At 37.3% G+C, this 19,239-nt stretch overlaps 1 protein-coding gene across 4 annotated transcripts in view; it reads left to right on the forward strand.

Annotated features, from left to right (window-relative positions):
- The window catches only part of MYO1E (myosin IE), an 84,310-nt gene that overhangs the window by 42,598 nt on the left and 22,473 nt on the right, over positions 1–19,239 (forward strand). For all 4 annotated transcript variants that reach the window (XM_034066006.1, XM_034066004.1, XM_034066007.1 and 1 more), the window contains 13 exons: positions 585–674; positions 1,687–1,818; positions 2,710–2,844; positions 4,181–4,313; positions 7,751–7,947; positions 8,719–8,799; positions 9,163–9,249; positions 10,491–10,577; positions 11,686–11,853; positions 12,605–12,690; positions 13,303–13,384; positions 14,190–14,296; positions 18,616–18,714. In XM_034066006.1, the coding sequence (XP_033921897.1) occupies positions 585–674; positions 1,687–1,818; positions 2,710–2,844; positions 4,181–4,313; positions 7,751–7,947; positions 8,719–8,799; positions 9,163–9,249; positions 10,491–10,577; positions 11,686–11,853; positions 12,605–12,690; positions 13,303–13,384; positions 14,190–14,296; positions 18,616–18,714 (1,484 nt within the window). The remainder of the gene's footprint in view (positions 1–584; positions 675–1,686; positions 1,819–2,709; positions 2,845–4,180; positions 4,314–7,750; positions 7,948–8,718; positions 8,800–9,162; positions 9,250–10,490; positions 10,578–11,685; positions 11,854–12,604; positions 12,691–13,302; positions 13,385–14,189; positions 14,297–18,615; positions 18,715–19,239) is intronic.

The raw sequence follows: 19,239 nt of genomic DNA on the forward strand, positions 1-19,239 counted from the left end.
TTCGGTCTTCTCTTCACAACCCAGCAGGCATTGAATTTGTTCAAACCTAATGTCTTCTCCATACTTCCATCTCCTAGGATCAGAAGAAGAGACAATAGTAATATGCCTAGTTGCTTTCTGAGACAACTAGATAGCAGCATTACTGATCCCAAGACAGGCTGCTGAAGCACCTGCATTCTCTTACATTTCATGCTGCTCTAACTTCATTGATTGTGGTTCCAGGTCCCCCTGAAAGATTTAAATGCTCATATGTAAGAAAGAAATTGTTTAAAATCAAGATGGTGAAAAAACAGTTCAATTTATTGGCTGTGTTGTTTGACAGAACGATGAACAGAAGGACCATTTTCTGTAGGCAGTTTGTTCAGTTTTGTAGGTTTTTCTTTAAAAAGTAGGAACTAGAAGCTCTGAAAAACACAAGCTGGTTAGATTTGGTTCCTTATCTGATCAAGAGGGTTTCTTACAGATGCAGGATTTCTGGCTTTTTTATATATAACTCAGATGTCATGGGTTTCTGGAAAATATTTAAGAACTTTGAAAATGTCTGTTTCTGAATCTCTATTTCTCTGCTTTTCCTGAAATTTTAGCATGTTAAAGATATTATTCTGCAGTCCAACCCTTTACTGGAGGCTTTTGGGAATGCAAAAACTGTACGGAACAACAACTCCAGCAGATTTGTAAGTCCTTTTACTGTAGAGATAACTTTATTCTTCCAACTTCTGTTACGGAGACACTCTTCAGGAGTATAATATACATTGATTACAAATGAATTCAATAAAATATAAAGTGTGTTTTGAAGCATGGTGTTAAGAGGCATCTGTTTCATTCTGTATAGGTTGTGCATTTGGTTCTTTTACAATATGTACTGGTCAGTTTATTTATAGCATGTTAAGTCTGCAAACAAATAATTTATCAGCAGCAAAATGGCCAGTTTTCCAGGTCAGCAAAATAGATGCAGTAATACATTAAAAAAAATACAAAAGAAGATAAAGGGTTTTTTTGTTTATTTTTGTGGGGTTTTTTTTTGTTTTGTTTGTTTGGGTTTTTTGTTTTGTTTTGTTTTAAATGGATGAAACTGCCCTTAGTTGTCTGATGGGAAAGGCCTCTATTAATATGTACAGAAAGTAGGCAGGTATTGAGTTTGTCTATTGTACAAATATAAAATAGTCAAAATCATTGTGAAATGACTGTTCACTAGATAATGTACTATAGGTTCTGTTTTAAATTATACATAGGCTTTACAAACCTAAGATTTGTTCTTCTGCCAATATGAGTGTTAGTGCAATTAATATCCTCCCTGGAAGAAAAAGATAATTGGTTTACCTTCCTTCCAAGCAGAACATTATACTTGCCATGGGTTGTAAATCTGTTCAATTTACTTCCTGCATAGGTGGGCCTTATGGCTTCCTTTACACCAAGCAGGAGTCTCAGCAGCTAAAAGAAGCCGCTGACTTCCTCTCTACATTTGCATTAATACATGATGTATTATTCAGAGTCTAGCACTGTGTAAATGTATAAAGAAAGATAAGCAGTACTTCAAAAATGGAAGCTTAGGTTATACCTTGAGGCAGCTGGGTCACTGCGTCCGTAGAGTAAATATCCTAGTAACCTTCCTTGCAGCAACATACAAGTGTGTGATTTCAGATTTGTATATACTAATTGTTCAACAGCTCTAATTATTTATTGCAGGGCAAATACTTTGAAATCCAGTTTAGCCCAGGCGGAGAGCCAGACGGAGGGAAAATCTCCAACTTCCTACTGGAAAAGTCTCGAGTTGTAATGAGGAATCCTGGAGAGAGGAGCTTTCACATTTTTTACCAGGTCAGAAATGTATAGGTCCTTTCCCAGATATTTAAAATAACTAGGACAAGTTATTCCTTTTGATTGAAAAGTCATGCTCCACACAGTGAGATTACTAAATGTACACAGCAGAAGGTAATCTGGACATGACCAGGAAACTTGGCAACTTGTTAAGGTACCATCTAACATAGACCTACTTACCTGCCTTGCAGCTCCAGAACAAAAATACTTCAGTATTTCAAATTCTTTTCTGAAGTTGGTTAGTTTGTTCATTCCTTCTTATTGCAGCCATGTTTGTACACAACTGTGTAGATCTTACGTAGGACTGAGGAACTTCTCTGGCTTCACTGAGAGTATGGGAACTTTTTTTTAACTACTGTTATTTAGCCTTGGCCCTGTTGGCCTAAATGATGCGAAAAGGTGTGACTAGATCCATGCTTCAAATCAGCATAGCATCCGAACAGTTCGAAGCTTGCTGAATGTATACCATAATAGACAAAAAGGATACTTGGTCTCGCAATTAGAGTCACAAATAATGTTTTTTTCAGGATGTTCTTTCAACTCTGCCTACTTTCGTGAGGTGTAGAAAACATGATGCTCCTGAGAATTTAGATAAGACATTGCAGGTGCAAAACCCATGTTGTAAGTGTATGAGTTAAGGAAGGCATTCAAGTCAGTCACAAACTTTGCTTTTTACTAGATGCAGAAGTTAGAACCAAACCATTTGTGGGAATGGGAATGAAAGCTGGTCTTTTGGGTTTAACAATTAACAAAGGACAGGAAGGATACATACCTGGCACAGCCAGAACTGTCCCTTCCAGTAATTTCAGGCTCACACATCTGTTTCCAACCTGTCCCATCTTTGCTGAAGATCCCTGTATGACACCTATTCTGGGGATTTCTATTTTGCAGCTAATTGAAGGGGCTTCCTCAGAACAAAAAAGCAGTCTTGGCATTACCGGTATGGACTACTATTATTATCTAAGTCTGTCTGGGTCCTACAAGGTTGATGATATTAATGACAAATCAGATTTCCAAGAAACACTGGTGAGTTTTTTTTACTTTATGATGTGCATAGTGCTTGATGTATGTCTGTTTTACTGTTCATTTGTAGCAAAGACATTGATGTATTAATGGGGGAATGAGAAATTAATGTAGGTATAACTTAAACTATATTTTACCCTGTGGGACATATGTAACCCTGAAGAGCTCCTATGTTGCAGCTTAACAAGCCTGCACAAAACACATGGCTTAGGTTTGCTTTAATCAGTTGAGAAGACATTCTAAACTACACATACTTTAGGCTCCAAACCCTAGTCTTGTGGATTATTTTCTAGTAAATTTCTGAAATTCACAGCCTAACCCAGGCAGACCATGCTGCGTTTTAGAGTCACTCAGTACAGCTTCACAATTCTTGGTCTCAGTAGATGAACTGTCTGTGTAGAAGGAATAAATTCATTGTCTCTTAAGTTCATTGTCTATTTTTCAATGAAAATATTTATCTTTAATATGGCACATCAGAGCAGGTTCCTGTGTTTTTAGTAATTTCCATTTTTTTCCAGAGTTTCTTTTGCTGATGTCTTTTAGACGGTTTAGATGCTTCTATATTTAATTAGACAATTACAGAAATGCTGAAGTAGGACAGCTGGTACCTTTTGAAAGTTCAATGCAGGTTGTAGTGAAATTCAGTTGCCTTAAGAGTTTGAATTTCTTTGCAAAACCCAGATTTTTAACATAAATATTTTAAAGGAACGTCTGTGACAAAAGTGTCGTGGCTTAAACCAAGTCCACACAGCTCATTCACTCACTCCCCCCCCTTGCTCCCCCAACTCCTGGAGAGTTAGGAAGGAGAATCCAAAGAATGTAGCCCCCATGGGTTGAGATAAGAAGAGTTTAATAAGTAAAGTATAACACAAATCACTACTGCTACCACTAATAATAGTAATAATGATAAAGCAAATAACAAGTGAAGAGAATACAACATCTCACCAGCCACCGACCCGTAACTCACCCCACCCTGCCCGACTGAGCACTGACGGATACCTCCTCCAACCCCTACAGTCCCAGCCCTTCCGGGTAACTCTTGGTTACATCCTGGGTATGATGTGCTATGGTATGGAATACCTCTTTGGCTAGCCTGGGTCAGGTGTCCTGTCTCTCCTTCCTAGCAGAGCCTGAGGCTCAGAAAGTCCTTGGACAAACCAAATATTTGAGCAGTAACTCAAAACATACTTGCTATCAGCAACCGTTCCCAGCCCAAAAGTCAAAACACAGCACTGCACCAGCTACCAAGAAGCAGAAAAAATGCCTGCTACTGCTGAACCCAGGACAGAAAGTCATTGAACAGATGCTTCAGTTGATCCAATAATTTTTTTCTTTGCAGCATGCAATGAGCGTGATTGGGATCTTTGCAGAGGAACAGGCATTGGTGCTGCAGATAGTGGCAGGAATACTGCATTTGGGAAACATCAGCTTCAAAGAAGTTGGCAACTATGCAGGAGTAGAGAGTGAGGAATGTAAGTACCTCTGGAAACTCTTACAGAAGTAGCAATGGGCTGAAGCCCAGATGGCATAAAGTGAGCTTCAATCTTGAGCTGCTTATCCAAACACAGTGCATCATTTCTTACAGAGCAAGGCTACTAATGTAGACTGTATTCCAGAAGCAATGGTAATGAGGCCCCTGTTTTGCCTTATACAATGCCACTGGCTTAACAGGGTGCAATTTTGAATTAAAGAAATCCTTTTCCAGCCTTTGAGTATGAAATGATAGAAATTGTGAGAAATGCAAGCTTGAGTTCTGCTTCTTTCAATGCATTACCACACATTCATAAAAATACCCATTTTGGATGTGGTTTGCTTGACCTCATTTTCATGTGCAAGTAGCTATCAACTTGTGGAGTATCCCCAGTGTCAGACACAGAGTCAGTGCTCAGGCATATACATATATATGTACAGGCATCCAGAAGAGGTGCCTTAAAAACAGAAATTCAAAATTGAATTGGTGTTCAGAATTTGCATACTACAGTTCTGTTTCTTTTCGCAAAGTGCTCAACCTGTACCTCCTTATTGGGTACATCTACTGTGTAACTATTTATTATTTCCTTATCCACAGTGCATGCGCTTTGCATCCTTCACCTCGTGCTGATGTTTTACATTAGCTAGGCCCACATCAGTAACATGTTGAAAGATGATCTTGATTTTTCAACATTTTTGTCATGATTTATACCTTGCATCTAATGTAGATTTTATGTTACCTTGGTCGTTTAAGGACAACAGTGGATAAGCACAACATATATAGTGGCTTATACGTATCGATCTGTTCTCTTAACTCATTTCAGAATGGTCCTTATGTTTAGGAAAACTGCATTTGTTTAGTTTTAGCTAAGTTAAATATGAATAAAATATATTGTTTAGTCAACTTCACTCTCAGCTGCATTATTACTCTCCTGTTATTTATTTTAAAACATGGGGAAATAAAAATCAGTCATTTTTAACCTTTATTTCTTAATTTGAGAGAATAGTAAGTGAGCCCAAAGAACAACATTTTGTGGCTTTTTATAAATCCAAATAAAAGTATAGGAATTTTTATATTCTTTATGATTCCAAATGAGTTATTGTGCTTCCATATGAATCACAGTATTCAATTTTTTAATGAAATCAGGACATAGCTAGACAAGATAGATAACAGAGTGCTGCATCAAGAAGTACTAAACTGAAAAGACAGGAGCTGAGAATAAGCTGGTAAATGTGAATGGATTTTTGTGATGAGCCATGTACACCATATTTTTCTTGCTCTCTGGGATATAAATACAGAAGTAGTGTATGAATAACACATTGAAAAAAAATAGCAGATAGAATGAATATAGAACTTAGTCATAAATATACTGCATTTTAAACAAGCCGGAGAAGAAAGAGCGATGTCTAATACAATTTCTGCATTATGAAGTTAAGAATTGGGTTCACTTCTCTTTTCCATTTTTCCCCCCAGTTTACTGTTTGTCCTAGCCAACTAAATAGTAAAGCATTTATAGCCTGGATAGCCATGAAAGATAAAACACAAAGAAAGACCACTGATAAGTCATGCTTTGCATAAGTCTGAAATAAGAAAAAGTTCTAAGAATTTGGTCAATAGGGATCTTGTTGTATAGCCAACTGCAGAAAAACATGCAGAAGGCCATTCTTCAAGACTCCAAAACCCCTGGTCTCACACTCTGAGTCAGAATCAAATCTAGACAAACCATTCTTGCCAGACATTTAGATAAATGCTTCTTTAAAACTCCTAGTGATTACTGTCTGTTACAGTCCTTGATTATAATTAATATTTGGGGAAAAAAATTGTCATTATTTATTCTAAATTTTCCATGTTGCAAATCATGCCAAATACTACTTGTTCCCTCCTGACTGCAGAATATGATTTAGACCATCCCTCTTCACACTTGCATTGTATTGAAAGATTTGCTTTACTCTTTCTGAAAACGACATGAACCTATTTTTCTTCACAGATTATATTTAAAGCTATTCCACAGAATGCTACTGATGGCCCTTTGAGGATCATTTTTTCAGTTCCATTCATATCCTGCTTTATAGTAATTTCTAGATGGTAATTCTATGATTCCTAACTAGGGAAAATGATCAGGCATCTTAAGAATGACAAGTTAGAACCAGTCGTGTCCATCTATTCTTTCTTTGTAGTAAACCATTAGCCACTGTGAAGGAAGAGTTTCTCAGGTGTGTGTAGTGATTCTTACAAATTCTTACAGTAGTATTTGCTAAATATTTATTCTGGTATCTTTATATGTGAGCATATTTGGTCTATAAATACTTACATTCTTTTTAGTTTTAAACCATTTGATATTCGACTGCTATGTACTCTGCAACCTGATTTCTCAGTGAATTACCAGAGATGTTGCCAGTGACTCAATGTTCATTAGTTATGTGGTTCCTAGTACTCTAGAGGAAATTTAGTCTGCTTTCTGATTGTAATAAACCAGATTTCAGAGAGCTGGTGGTTATGTGCAGTTTTAAAAATAATTTTGGATTAATGTACTGATGGGTTTAGTGAAACCGCTGTGACGCTGCAGATGTGTGAAGGACAAGTGGCTGCTGCCCTAGTGATTATTTTACATCCTCCTCACACTAGTAAAGTAGATCTGAAAGCAATGGAACGTGGAGGAAACACTGTTACAAGATTGTGTGGTGCAATACCAACTCAAAGAGCTGCCCTCGGGAGCTAGTTCCATTTACTTTTAAGCTATTTCTCATTTTCCGTTCCTTAAGGTGTGTGACACCTGCAGCTAACATCTGCACCACGTGTTAAGAATGCAAAGAGTACTAGATTTGTGTCTGCTTATTGCACAGATGTATTTTTATGCTTTATTTTTAAACAAGGGAAACCAGAATTTCCAATGTGACCTCCAGAGTAAGGAATTAAAAAAACAAAACCAAATAAGTGGCAAGGCAGGTGAAAACTCTTTGTAGTATCTTTACTTACAAGAAGAAAGGGAGGGACTATTCAGAAGCAGATGGCATTTTCCTTATTGCAATTTAAGCATTTCATGATTTTAAAAGGATTTTTAATTGTGTCAATTTGTATTTAGTATGTGAGCTCTATGTTTCATTTCCATCTTCCCTGGGAGTAATTTGTGCGAACCACATAGTTCAAAACTGTGACCTAATCTAGCTTATACATTTGAAGGACTAAAGGTACAGAAATAACTAATTTACTTCAGGGTGGTTTATCTTCATGGAAATCCATGTAAGTAAAGAATTGAAAATGACCCTGGGGGGATTAAGGACATTTTAAAAACATAAATCCCACCTCTTTTTAAGTTGCTTGCCCCCTGAGGTTTATTACTGCTGATTATTATTAGAGATATAGCTGTTTTTTTTCCCCTTAATTCTGTATTGTTTTAGTCTGTGAGTCATAATCCAGTAACCCCTTTCTTTCTTGCAGTTTTGGCTTTCCCTGCTTTTCTCCTGGGAATTAACCAGGAGCGCCTAAAGGAAAAACTGACCAGCAGACAGATGGACAGCAAGTGGGGAGGCAAATCTGAGTCCATTAATGTAACGTTAAATGTGGAACAAGCCTGTTACACCAGGGATGCACTGGCCAAGGCCCTTCATTCCCGTGTTTTTGATTACTTGGTGGATGTAAGTTGGATTTGCTTGAATCTACTGAAATGTCAAAACAGAAGACAAATACACCAGGAATGTTTCTTGCAGTACTTTTTTTGTCTATAATTTCTTTAATTCTGTCTACTTCCTTGCCTGAACCTTAGCAGCAGCACTGAGCAGGGCAATGGGAGCCTGACCACAAATATCATATACAAGGCACAATATAACAAGTGCTACACATTCTTTGAAGCAAATGAGCAGTGCTTTCAGCACTATATTTGCAGTCTCCTGCCACAACTGTCTCATATGACAACCTGACATCTTCTTTCTGTCAGCATCCATACTTCTCTGTGTCTTACTTTCTCCTAAGTAGTGGATTATTTTCAGACAAGCACTGAGGCTGCAAAGTAGGGGACTACAGGAATAGGTGAAAAAATTCATGGTGCCAATGGTGCCATCTGCAAAATGCATCAAGTGTCACACTTCAAGCTGTTTTTTTTTTCTTGTTGGCTTCCTTTTTTTTTTTTTTTAACTGAGCCAATTACGCCACAGGAAAAAGATTTTTACAAACAGTAGATCCAAAGGCTCACTAACCTGGAAAACAGGGCGGTGTACTCTTTATTTCCTAGCTGCTAATAACACTCAGTTAAAAAGTGAAAGTAAAATACCCTGTTACGTATATTTGTATTCCATTAAAATATGCTCTTTTAAAATAAACATTTTTTTATATAAATATTAAAGGATATGAATATATCTTTTAAATGTATGAACTATGCTTTGGTTTACATTTTGTTTCTGTTTTATTAGTCTATTAATAAAGCTATGGAGAAGGACCATGAAGAATATAATATCGGCGTCCTTGATATTTATGGCTTTGAAATATTCCAGGTAAGGCAGTGCAATACTCGGGATTTGAGCTGATCTGACCTGGGAGAGTTTTTTATTTAGAGGCGAAAAAGAATCCAAACCACAAAAAACCCAAACAAATCCTGTGGCCAGAACCCAACCCAGCTTCCTGGACATTGAGTTCTCACTGGTAATGTCTCACTTAATAAACACAAAGTATGGAAGAAACTTCAAAGAAACTAGGTCAGTGATCTTAAAAGATCTGAGATTATGCAGAATGTCTATAAAGTCAGCAACCCATCCGTCATTGACAGTGTTTCTTTGAAGCTTATTGCCAGCATAAGAACTAAGAATAACTGCATATAAAGCATGAGACTAATTTTTAAATTGTTTCCTTTTCTATAGAAAAATGGTTTTGAACAGTTTTGCATCAACTTCGTTAATGAAAAGCTACAGCAGATTTTTATTGAACTGACACTGAAGGCAGAACAGGTAACCAGACATTTGTTGTCTTTGAATTCCTAAATGAGCTATAAATTGCTTTTTCAGTTGGTGGAAAAAATGAGTTTTCATTGTCTGCTAACAACGTTTGCCTTGCTAAGCAAGACAAAGAAAAAAATTACCTTTCTTGTTTGCTGACCTTAAAACTGTGAATAGTTTTAGCTACAGGCATTTTTCTCTACTACAGTAGCACAGAATTGAATCCATCACAGTTTACTTACTAATGTAGTCATATGACTCTGCCCAGACTTGCTGCATATTCTGACTCATGGATAGAAGTGGAAAACCGCAGCTTGGTTCCATCCCTGTGCTTGGACATCCCTGTTCTTGGACATTGGACATGACACACATTTAAATGGGAATGCTTTTTCTTAATTTCCTCAACACCCGTTTATTTTTGTTAATATATATGGGTGAATTACATTACTGAGACATGCAGAAATACTTCTGAAAGTATTTGCAGTTCTCTGCTCACAGTCTTACTGCAAAATCTCACTTTATATATAAAGAGTGTGAGCTTCTGCATGGGAGGGCAGACAGAATGCAGTTGAGACAGAAGCAGTGTATATACAGCATGAGCTCAGGCCTGGCACCAGCTTTAGGACAACTTTTTCAAGAATGCCTTTGTATAAAAGTAACTGATTGTTGCAGCTGAGTGCACAAATGACCTGCTAAGTGTCTAGCTCAACTCATATGTATGCAACTGAGTGGTGAATTGAACCTGATTTTAGTGTGATTTCCCCTCTTTCCCTCTCCCACCCCCCAGTCTCTTGGTGGTTACAGTGATTGTGTACAGAAATACAAGTAGAGCTCTTTCTCCAGTTCATTTGCATTTCTGAATGTATTGTTCTGGGGGTCTGATCCTTTGATAAGCCCATCATAGTCTGAATTTTTAGAATAGATTAGGATATGGGTGCTTAGGTGCACTGTCAAGATGGTGTAAAAGTCACTTGCAAAGTACTTTGACAGTGAATGCACTGATGAAATAATCCTTACCAATAACTATTCAAGGGCTAGGAATGACAATAGAATGTGTGGAGAGACAGATTCTGATTCATATCTTTAGCAGTAGAGAATGGATTTAACTATCATAAGGGTCATTTTTCCCACCTCTCCCCAGTTTCCCGTTTGATGAGTCTTTCTGAACAGGAGTTAGTGTGGAGTTTGTGTATAGGTAGTGCATTGTAAAACTAGTGCTACATCTGCAGTGCATCTGTATTTTTACTCAACAGGAAGAATATGTGCAAGAAGGAATCAGGTGGACACCAATAGATTACTTCAACAACAAAATAGTGTGTGACCTTATAGAGAACAAAGTGGTAAGTATTTCGAACAGACAGATGGAAAAAGCAATAAGATTTTTCTCTAAAGTATTTGGGCAACTGCTTTGCTGTCAAGAATGTTCATAGGAAAAATGCAAATACTGTTGTTCTGTTACTGAGTCATCCTAAACCTATATATAAATCTTACATAAGATGGCTTACAAGAGCACTAAGATATATATCATCCAAGATGTATGTTATCCAAGATGTTGACCAATGAGAGACCCATAAGATAGCATGATTGATGTGTGACTAAAGAAGTCATGATGGAAACTAAAATTTTATTCACCTAACTTTATCATGCACTTCATGATGTATTCTACTGTACATCAGATACAGCTCTTTGTGTCCCTGGGGGATGTATTTCTGTCTGGGGAAGCTACAGTACCCACTTCCTCTGTTCTGCAAATTAAGCAGAAACAAATGAAGAGGGAATGTGGGGAAGTGTTGTAGATACAAGAAATTTGTGACTTTGCTCCACGGAAAGTCTTCATCTTCTGATTTGCGATGACAACAAATGTTTTAGAACAGAAGTAGGTTGGTTTTCAGCTAGTTCTTTGTCGTCATGAAAACCAGGTAATTTTAACAGTAGTTCAAAAAACTATAGTGACTTGTGCTTAAATGCTGATCAGATTTAGCCTATCTTCTATCTGTATCAGGGTAGCTAGGAAGACAGGATTTATATCACAGTTGTAGATAGCTCTTAAATTTGTCACGCTACACCATGCGAGTTTAAATACTTATATCAGACACAAGCTGTTTTTTTTGTGAAACAAGAAAGAAGGTTGCTTTGTGAGGGAATTAAAAACTAAAACAAATGTTGGGCATTTGGAAAGGGTGTGTGTCTTGTTTTAGTTTAACGGCCATCATTGATTTCCCACTGTCACTATCATTTCATGAAGTGGCATCTCTCCTTAAACTGCACACTTACGCATGCAGATTAATCTCTACTATGAACTCCACTGGTGGGAGGAATTTTTCCTGCTGTGGCTTTGTTCTAGTGTTTTTTGTAGAAAAGGTATTTTTCTGTTTTCAGGGGGAAAAAATTGCATCATAATCCTTTCCTCACTTCTTTTGCCATTTTTGTTATCTTCCAATGCAATAGAATCCCCCAGGGATTATGAGCATTTTAGATGATGTGTGTGCCACAATGCATGCAGTGGGAGAAGGAGCTGACCAAACACTACTTCAAAAACTCCAGATGCAGATTGGGACTCATGAACATTTCAACAGCTGGAACCAGGGATTTATCATTCATCATTATGCTGGAAAGGTAACATGGAAAATCATCACTGAATTCTGCATAATGCATTTATAAAGAAAAAACAGTAATGAAGGGAAAGGAAGCCCTGTAGAGGGCTGTTTTGATTTTCGGTAGGGAGAGTATCTCAGGAGATGGTGTCTTCCTTTCACAATGTAGGGAGCTTGGAACAAATATGCCCTAACACATGTCCCTTCCTTAGAGTTGAGTCTGGGCCTTGTTGCTATCAAACCTACCAAACTTAATATTAAATGTAATAAATAAATGACCTTAGTATTTTATGTAATTATAATCTTAATTGCTGGTTATAGTAGCAGTAAATTCAAAGAATTCAAATAGAAAAATGATCCTTAGGGGATGATATACTTAAACTGGGAACCTAATGTACAGTTCTGTCTTCTTTGGATATATTTCTCAGACTGTTCATGATTTCCTGCAGTTAGTAAAGGTAAACCCTTAATGCAAAAATTCCCATTCAATAAAATTCAGTATTAAATTGACTTTAATTCTTTAATCTAGTGTCAGATTCCATTTACTTGCTCCATAACAATCTTTCTCACTGAATTTAAATACATAGATGAAATTCCTTTTGTTTGTTGTGAGTTAACTAATAGTATATGCAAGAGGTAGTGATCATTGTAGTATTGTGTTATACCAGACTAACCAAAAAGTTGGAACAGCTACTGGGAGGACAGAATTTAAATTTTCTTTAATTATTGGGTTCTCAACTTACCACAAACACTCAATTTCCACCTTGGCCCAGGTATCTTATGATATGGATGGATTCTGCGAGAGAAATCGGGATGTTCTTTTCATGGACTTGATTGAACTCATGCAGAGCAGTGATTTGTACGTAAGCAAAACTTGCTTAAAGCTAGGAATAATGTGTTAGTTCAGATGGGTGCAGAGGGCCTGAATTCTCTACTTTGCAACTCGTGAACTCATTTGCATAAAAGTGGAAATAAAACAACATCACTACAGTAGAACAATATCACTTGCATTATGTTGACCTTCGTTTTCTGCAAACATGAGTAAGTAAGGTACTGCAGTGTCAGAATCAAATGGTATAATGACAGCTGTTTGAGCCCTCGAACAAGGCCACCAGTGATTTGGCACTGTCTCAGGGCAGGCACTGTAACATATAAAATAACTTTTTTGTTGTTGTTGTTGTTACTTGTTTTAATTAACTGAGGCTTACTTTTTGAGAAATGTGTGTTCCTTTGAGTCTAGAAGTCTGGTATCATGTCTTCTAGGGCTCACTAGAACAGCAATGTATCTCTGTGAGGAGTGAAGCTCATGGGAAATACTAAGCTTTAAATAGATTTGATACAACTCAAGTTTAATAGAAATAGCTATGTATATTCTGCTCAACTATCAACTTTTACAGCATATTCCTTAACATTCCTGCATTGCATTGTTTTTTTTTTCCATGCCAATGCTGTTTTATTAATTGTTTCTTAGGCCTTTTATAAAGGCTCTGTTTCCTGAAAATCTTCAAGTGGACAAGAAGGGCCGTCCTACCACTGCGGGCAGCAAAATCAAAGTATGTGTAGTTCTGCTCTGTTAGTATGTGCATAGATTGGGGGTGTGTTTGTGTATGGAGACTTACAAAAAAATCAGTAGTCTTTGCTGTTTTTTTACTGTCCAGACATTTGTGGAGACATCAGGAGTATCTCAATTCCATTGTTTTACCTGTTAAAATCCTGTTTTTCCCAGCATCACTGTTCGTTACATGTTCTGTTCAGCTGCATTGTACAGCAGTGAATTTTCCAAATGAGCAATTGATGGCAGTGATAATACTACTTGCATGTGCATTATGAATGAGCCCCTTCACTCAGCCACTTTATGTCCTACAATTAACAATAGATAACTGGTCTCTTTATAGTGCAGAAATGCATCAGGACTTAATCCAGCGCCCACTGAAGTCAACAGAAGTCTTGCTACTGACCCTAATGTGCCTTGAATAAGGCAGCAAGTGTTAAAAGGCAAGCATCTTTTTTGAGACCAGTTGTAAAAATGTATGCTTAGATTACACACTTGCAGACTTTGGAAAATGATATTTCATCAACCTCTTCCTGTGTATTTCACCCTGACAGTCAAGTTTACCTGAGCCTTGTCACCACATATTTTTATAAAATAGTTTAAATATATTCACATAACTGGAGGTAATGGTACCTTGCAGTTAGTGATGAGTTTCTCATGAGGTGCATGTTATCTCAAGACACTTCAGTTCTAGAGAAGGACCAAAGGCAACTGAATCATCAGCAGATGGCTGATAATTTTTAGAATTCTCTCACAAGATTTACCCTGTTCAGCTCAAATCCTGTTGTTTTTCTTCAATTTTACAGAAACAAGCAAATGACCTTGTTGGCACCCTGATGAAGTGTACACCCCATTACATCCGCTGCATCAAACCAAATGAAACAAAGAAGTCTCGAGACTGGGAGGAGAGCAGGTATGGATAAACAGAGTATACACTGAGGAACAGTGCGAATAGTCAGAAAGAGCCTCTAAAATTCATAATTTGTAGTCATAAGCCTACAGATTGTAGTGAAGTGACCAGATTGTGGTCACTTGGTCTAAATCAGCAGCTAGTATGTCCAGTTTTGGGCTTTTCTCCTGTCAGTTCTGAATAATCATCATTTGCATAACAGGAACACAATCAGTATATTAAAGACTCCAGTTTTCCATGTACATTTTACACACCACATGCATTATACACCCATTCTAACTTCTGCTTTATGCTTTGAGAACAGCTTCTGTTAGGTAGCTGAAGAGCCAGCAGGATGTTTGTATCTGCTTTTATGTATCAAACTTAACAAAAGTCTCTATAGCCAACAGTGTGGAAGGCTCTTTTTTTTTACTTCTAGACTTTTAAGTTTCGTTAGCCAAGTCTTTAAAGACAAGTCATTAGAATATCATCTCAGGTGGCTAGATAGATGTTAAATATATGTGTAAATTGTCATTTTGGTTTATCACATCTGTTGAAAGCATCTTTATATGAAGTTTTATAGCATTTTTCTATTTGAAAAAAGGTGATCAGTACAGTCTATACTATGCAAGGTCATAATATAAGTAACCTTTATATTACTATATACTTTTTGTACTGGCAAAAGTTCTGATAAACCACGTGGTTATTTTTATCACAGTGAAACAATTTGCAAAGTCTGATGAAAAGCATTCTTGACCAAATCAACACCACACAGGAATTTGCTTCCTGCCATTTGGCATGCAGGCTAGCACAATTACATGCAGATGCAGAGCACTTACAGAAGCCACAACTGGGACTGCGCTTGAATGTGTCCTTTAGGTTTTGGCAGTAAATGTGGACACTCTTTCTCTCCTCTTGCTTTTCCACCCCTGAAAATTCTACTATGCAGCACTTGGTTTTCCACTGACATCGGGGATCAGAGGACAAAAGGAAGTTATCCTGGAAAAAAGCGTGTCTAAAACTTTTAACTGAAGTTGAGGGGCTTTTAAAATCAATCATTTACATATTGGAAAATGCCTATTATTGTGGAAGGTGTTGCTAGGAAACCAATGAAACAAGCACACAATAACCTAGTCCAGAGAAAAGGCCAGCTTTCAGGAGATCCCTTTTGGAGCAAAACTGGGCAAGGTTTCTTCTTGTATTCCCATAATGAAGGTGATGTTAGTTACCAGCAGCTGCTGCATTTGCCAAGTGAAATACAAAGGATTATACGTTATCAAACTCAGACACAAATGGAAGTTGTTCTTATAATGGTAACCCTTCACCCCTGTTTCAAAATTCTAACATTCTCTCCCATTTCAAGCTATGATTTCCCCTATAGTATACTGGGACCTCACCTAGGATACATTTGTTATTAGTGACATACCTGGGAAAAGAATTTAGATGCATATGGCAATGCAAGCTTAATTTTGTTGTGTTGCGATTTTACTGTGAGAAAGTTCTGTGCTCAGGGAAACACAAAATGTGATGTTTTGCTGAATGTTGATTTAGGGGTTTTTTGTTTTGTTCTGTGATCACATAATGCTGTAACAAACAGTGTGACAGGAGTAGTATATCTAATCTGCTCATTAGTAACATGTTACTAGACTGTGAAAATACTACTGGAAAAACCCCTACACAAAGGCTGTCTTTCTTCATGTTCACAGTAGCCATGTCTCTTTGTACCACTGAAACATAGACCTTGTGCGATACCTAAACTTTGCATAAGACCTTAATTATTCCAAAAATTGGGGTGTTCTTGAAATGTGTTTTTGTTCAGGTCCTGGCATAGCCATTTGGAGTATTCAAAATTTTGCTTCATTAGCTGACTTCCCAGACCCTGACCTGCTTGAGTTTGATGCCTGTAGGGAGATTTTCATTGTCTCTTTTCTCAGAAAGAAAAGGAAAAAAAAAAAAACAGGAAAGTGTCTCAAATTCTCTATTGCTGGACACTAATACTGGCAGGACAGTAAGAAAATGGGAGTAATACTGTTTCTCCAGTGCATTATTCCAGATGTGAACAGGAACGAAGGCTATAAACAGGAAAAGGTATTTTTGACCACCAACTTTCTGCTGTACCAGAATTCTTGGAGCAGGTACAAAATACTTTATTCCTTGAACAAAGCGAGATTAAAACCTGGAGTATTCTTTATTATAAGCTAAAAGAGCAGTATCACTTACGATTTAGTAAAATTCCTTTCAAAGCATTCTTTAAAAAGTATTAAGTGAATGGCTTCTGTCATTTGTAGCATGGGATTTCAAAAGTTTTTTCCTTTATACTATGAATCATGTGAAAAGAATGTCTCAACCAAAAAAATATATCAATGGGCAATGCACTCTATACTGAAATTTAATATCTTAGAATAGCATGGGAATAGCATTGAATCAACAGAGTTTGTCAGGTGTCCCTGCCCATTCCAAGCAGGGTGTGGAGCTAGATGATCTTTAAGGTTCCTTTCAACCCAAAACCTTTTCTGTGATTCTATAATTAAAAAAAAATGTTTGTAAAATTAGAGAAAAAGCAAGCAGAAAAATTAAACAGCTCCTTACAGGCTCACTTCTTTTTATTATGTATAAAGAAGTGCTCTTTAACATACTGTCTGTTAAACTTACAGGACTAAAATCTTAACAACTCTTACATTTCTGACTGAAAGCTAAAGCTTCTGGAAGTTGCCCTATAAAAGAACAGCAACAGAAGCCCCTGAACACCCCATTTCTGTGTTAAAAACAGGCACTGCCTCTTCCAGCCTGACTTAGATGAGGAAATTAAAGAAATATGACCAGCCAGAGTCATACATTAAAGAAGCTAACTGAAATTCTTCAAATTTTCAACCATTAAATTGCTAGTTGTAACTAGCAGGTTATGTAAGAAGTAACCTAAAATAATATACTGCAGCTCTAGAAAGAGGAATAGGTACCAAAAGACAGCTTTTTTGCTGGATTTTTTTGCTTTGAGATTCATGGGAACATACTTGTTCCCCGTTTAGAACCAAAATGAATCTGTCTTACTTAAGGGAACTGTAATGGCCTTGGGATAATGATGTTTCAGTTCACATGTGCTGCTGTCTCTCCATAGCCATTAACATTTTCTATGGGACAGGTACCAGCTCTGCTTTTGTTTGTAATTTGAGTATGCAATGATCAAGCTCACCAGACATGCTTCGGCCAGTCCTGTGCCTCCTCAAATCTTTCCTTTGCAGAATGGTAAAATTAGGGGGAATCCTAGCTTTTCATGACTGTACTGCCTTGCTGTCTTCTCTCCCATTCTTCATGTCATGAAAGTTTGGTATCTGTGTTGTTGTTTTTGGGCTTCCTAAACAAAGATACAAGGTCTTGTTTAGAAAGGAGACATTGTTTATTCTGTGCAAGGTGCTCAGTGGAAGTCCCCAAAAATTAGGGCACACGGAAGCTTGTAACTTTAAGCTATTTATGTATATTGACAAACAAATCAGTGTCCATTGGTTGAGAGTTACACAGTGGAATACTAAGTAATGAACAAATCATGTATTGGTTAAAAGTGCCTCTGGCCTCTCATGCTAATCAGGCACCATTCTTGGTCTCTCTTCTCTGAAGTCACTGGTTACACTGCCCTCTGCCAAGATTACCTTTTACCTAACCACTGCTGACTTTCTTCTGGGTAGTGATCCAAGGGTTGGGGCCTGATGTTCCTTGTTACTATTTCTGACTCTGTGCCCAGAGAAGCAGGATGGATGCTCTTTTTTAGCGGAAGTCTTTGTATGTTATCACAGTCATCAAGATTAGCATCGTTATCAGTTCTGAACTGAGTGGATTACCATTCTTTCTCAAAGTGCTGCAAGTGTCATCTGGGGCTTTCTCCAGCCATCAGATTTGATCCTTTCTCCAGAACTACCAAAAGAGAGCCACTGTTGATGTTTGAGCTATGTAAAACATGGGTAAATCCTACAATAAAAGAATATAAAATAAATTCACATGCCCTTCGGTACCAGCTATGTAATTGTATAGGTAATAGTTACTTGGCCTTTTATGGGTAATAATATTAGTTAAGAAATTTATACATAAATTAGGAGATGGGAAGTTAATTTAGGAAAAAATACTAAGGTGAACTTGCTACATTTATTTCGGTAATTTAGTCTACCTGCCTTGAATATTTTTCTTACCACGCACTGTGCATGGTAATGTGCAAAACCAGATTCACATACCTGCACCTGCATTTTAGAAGTCAGTAAGTGTTTAAACATGCTGCAGACTTTTAGGAATACCTCAATTCGCAAATATGGTGAAAGGAACTGGATTTGTAAATCTTGCACTGTTTTTGTCCGCAGGGTAAAACATCAAGTGGAATACTTGGGTCTGAAAGAAAATATTCGAGTAAGAAGAGCTGGCTATGCCTACAGGCGAGTTTTCAAGAAGTTTTTGCAGAGGTAAGTTAATACTCATTTAGAAGTATCACAGTGTAGTTATTTATATCACAAGGAGGACAGCTTAAATCCCTTTTCTTCATGATCTTCAAGCTTGGACATATCGACATGAATGTGCTTCAGGTTGCATTGTTTCACACATACTGTTGCTGAGATGGAACAGCTTGTGCAAAAGGTAGCCTCCACAGTTTAACACTGATTATGAGGGCTGTGCAGGTCTAGAAATCCACCCAAGAGGTCTGGACAAAGGAAAGCTATATGGTACTTTTGAATGGTAAATAGATTTATGTACTTTGCCTCATACAGAGGTCCACAGGCAATTAAAACCATTCTTTATGTAATTAATCCACCTCTTTCAAATTATCTTGTTAAATTTAACATTTTTATGAATAAAACTTCCTGCAACCTTTTCCATTCACAGTTCCCTAGCATCTAGAGCAAGCTCTATTCTGACACCCTAAGTCAGTGTGAGTAAAAGTGGGCTGAGGCATGGGATGGACAGGAAATGCATGCTTGTACACTTGTTTT

This window comes from Melopsittacus undulatus, chromosome 9 (genome assembly GCF_012275295.1).
Source record: "Melopsittacus undulatus isolate bMelUnd1 chromosome 9, bMelUnd1.mat.Z, whole genome shotgun sequence".
Taxonomy (NCBI): domain Eukaryota; kingdom Metazoa; phylum Chordata; class Aves; order Psittaciformes; family Psittaculidae; genus Melopsittacus; species Melopsittacus undulatus.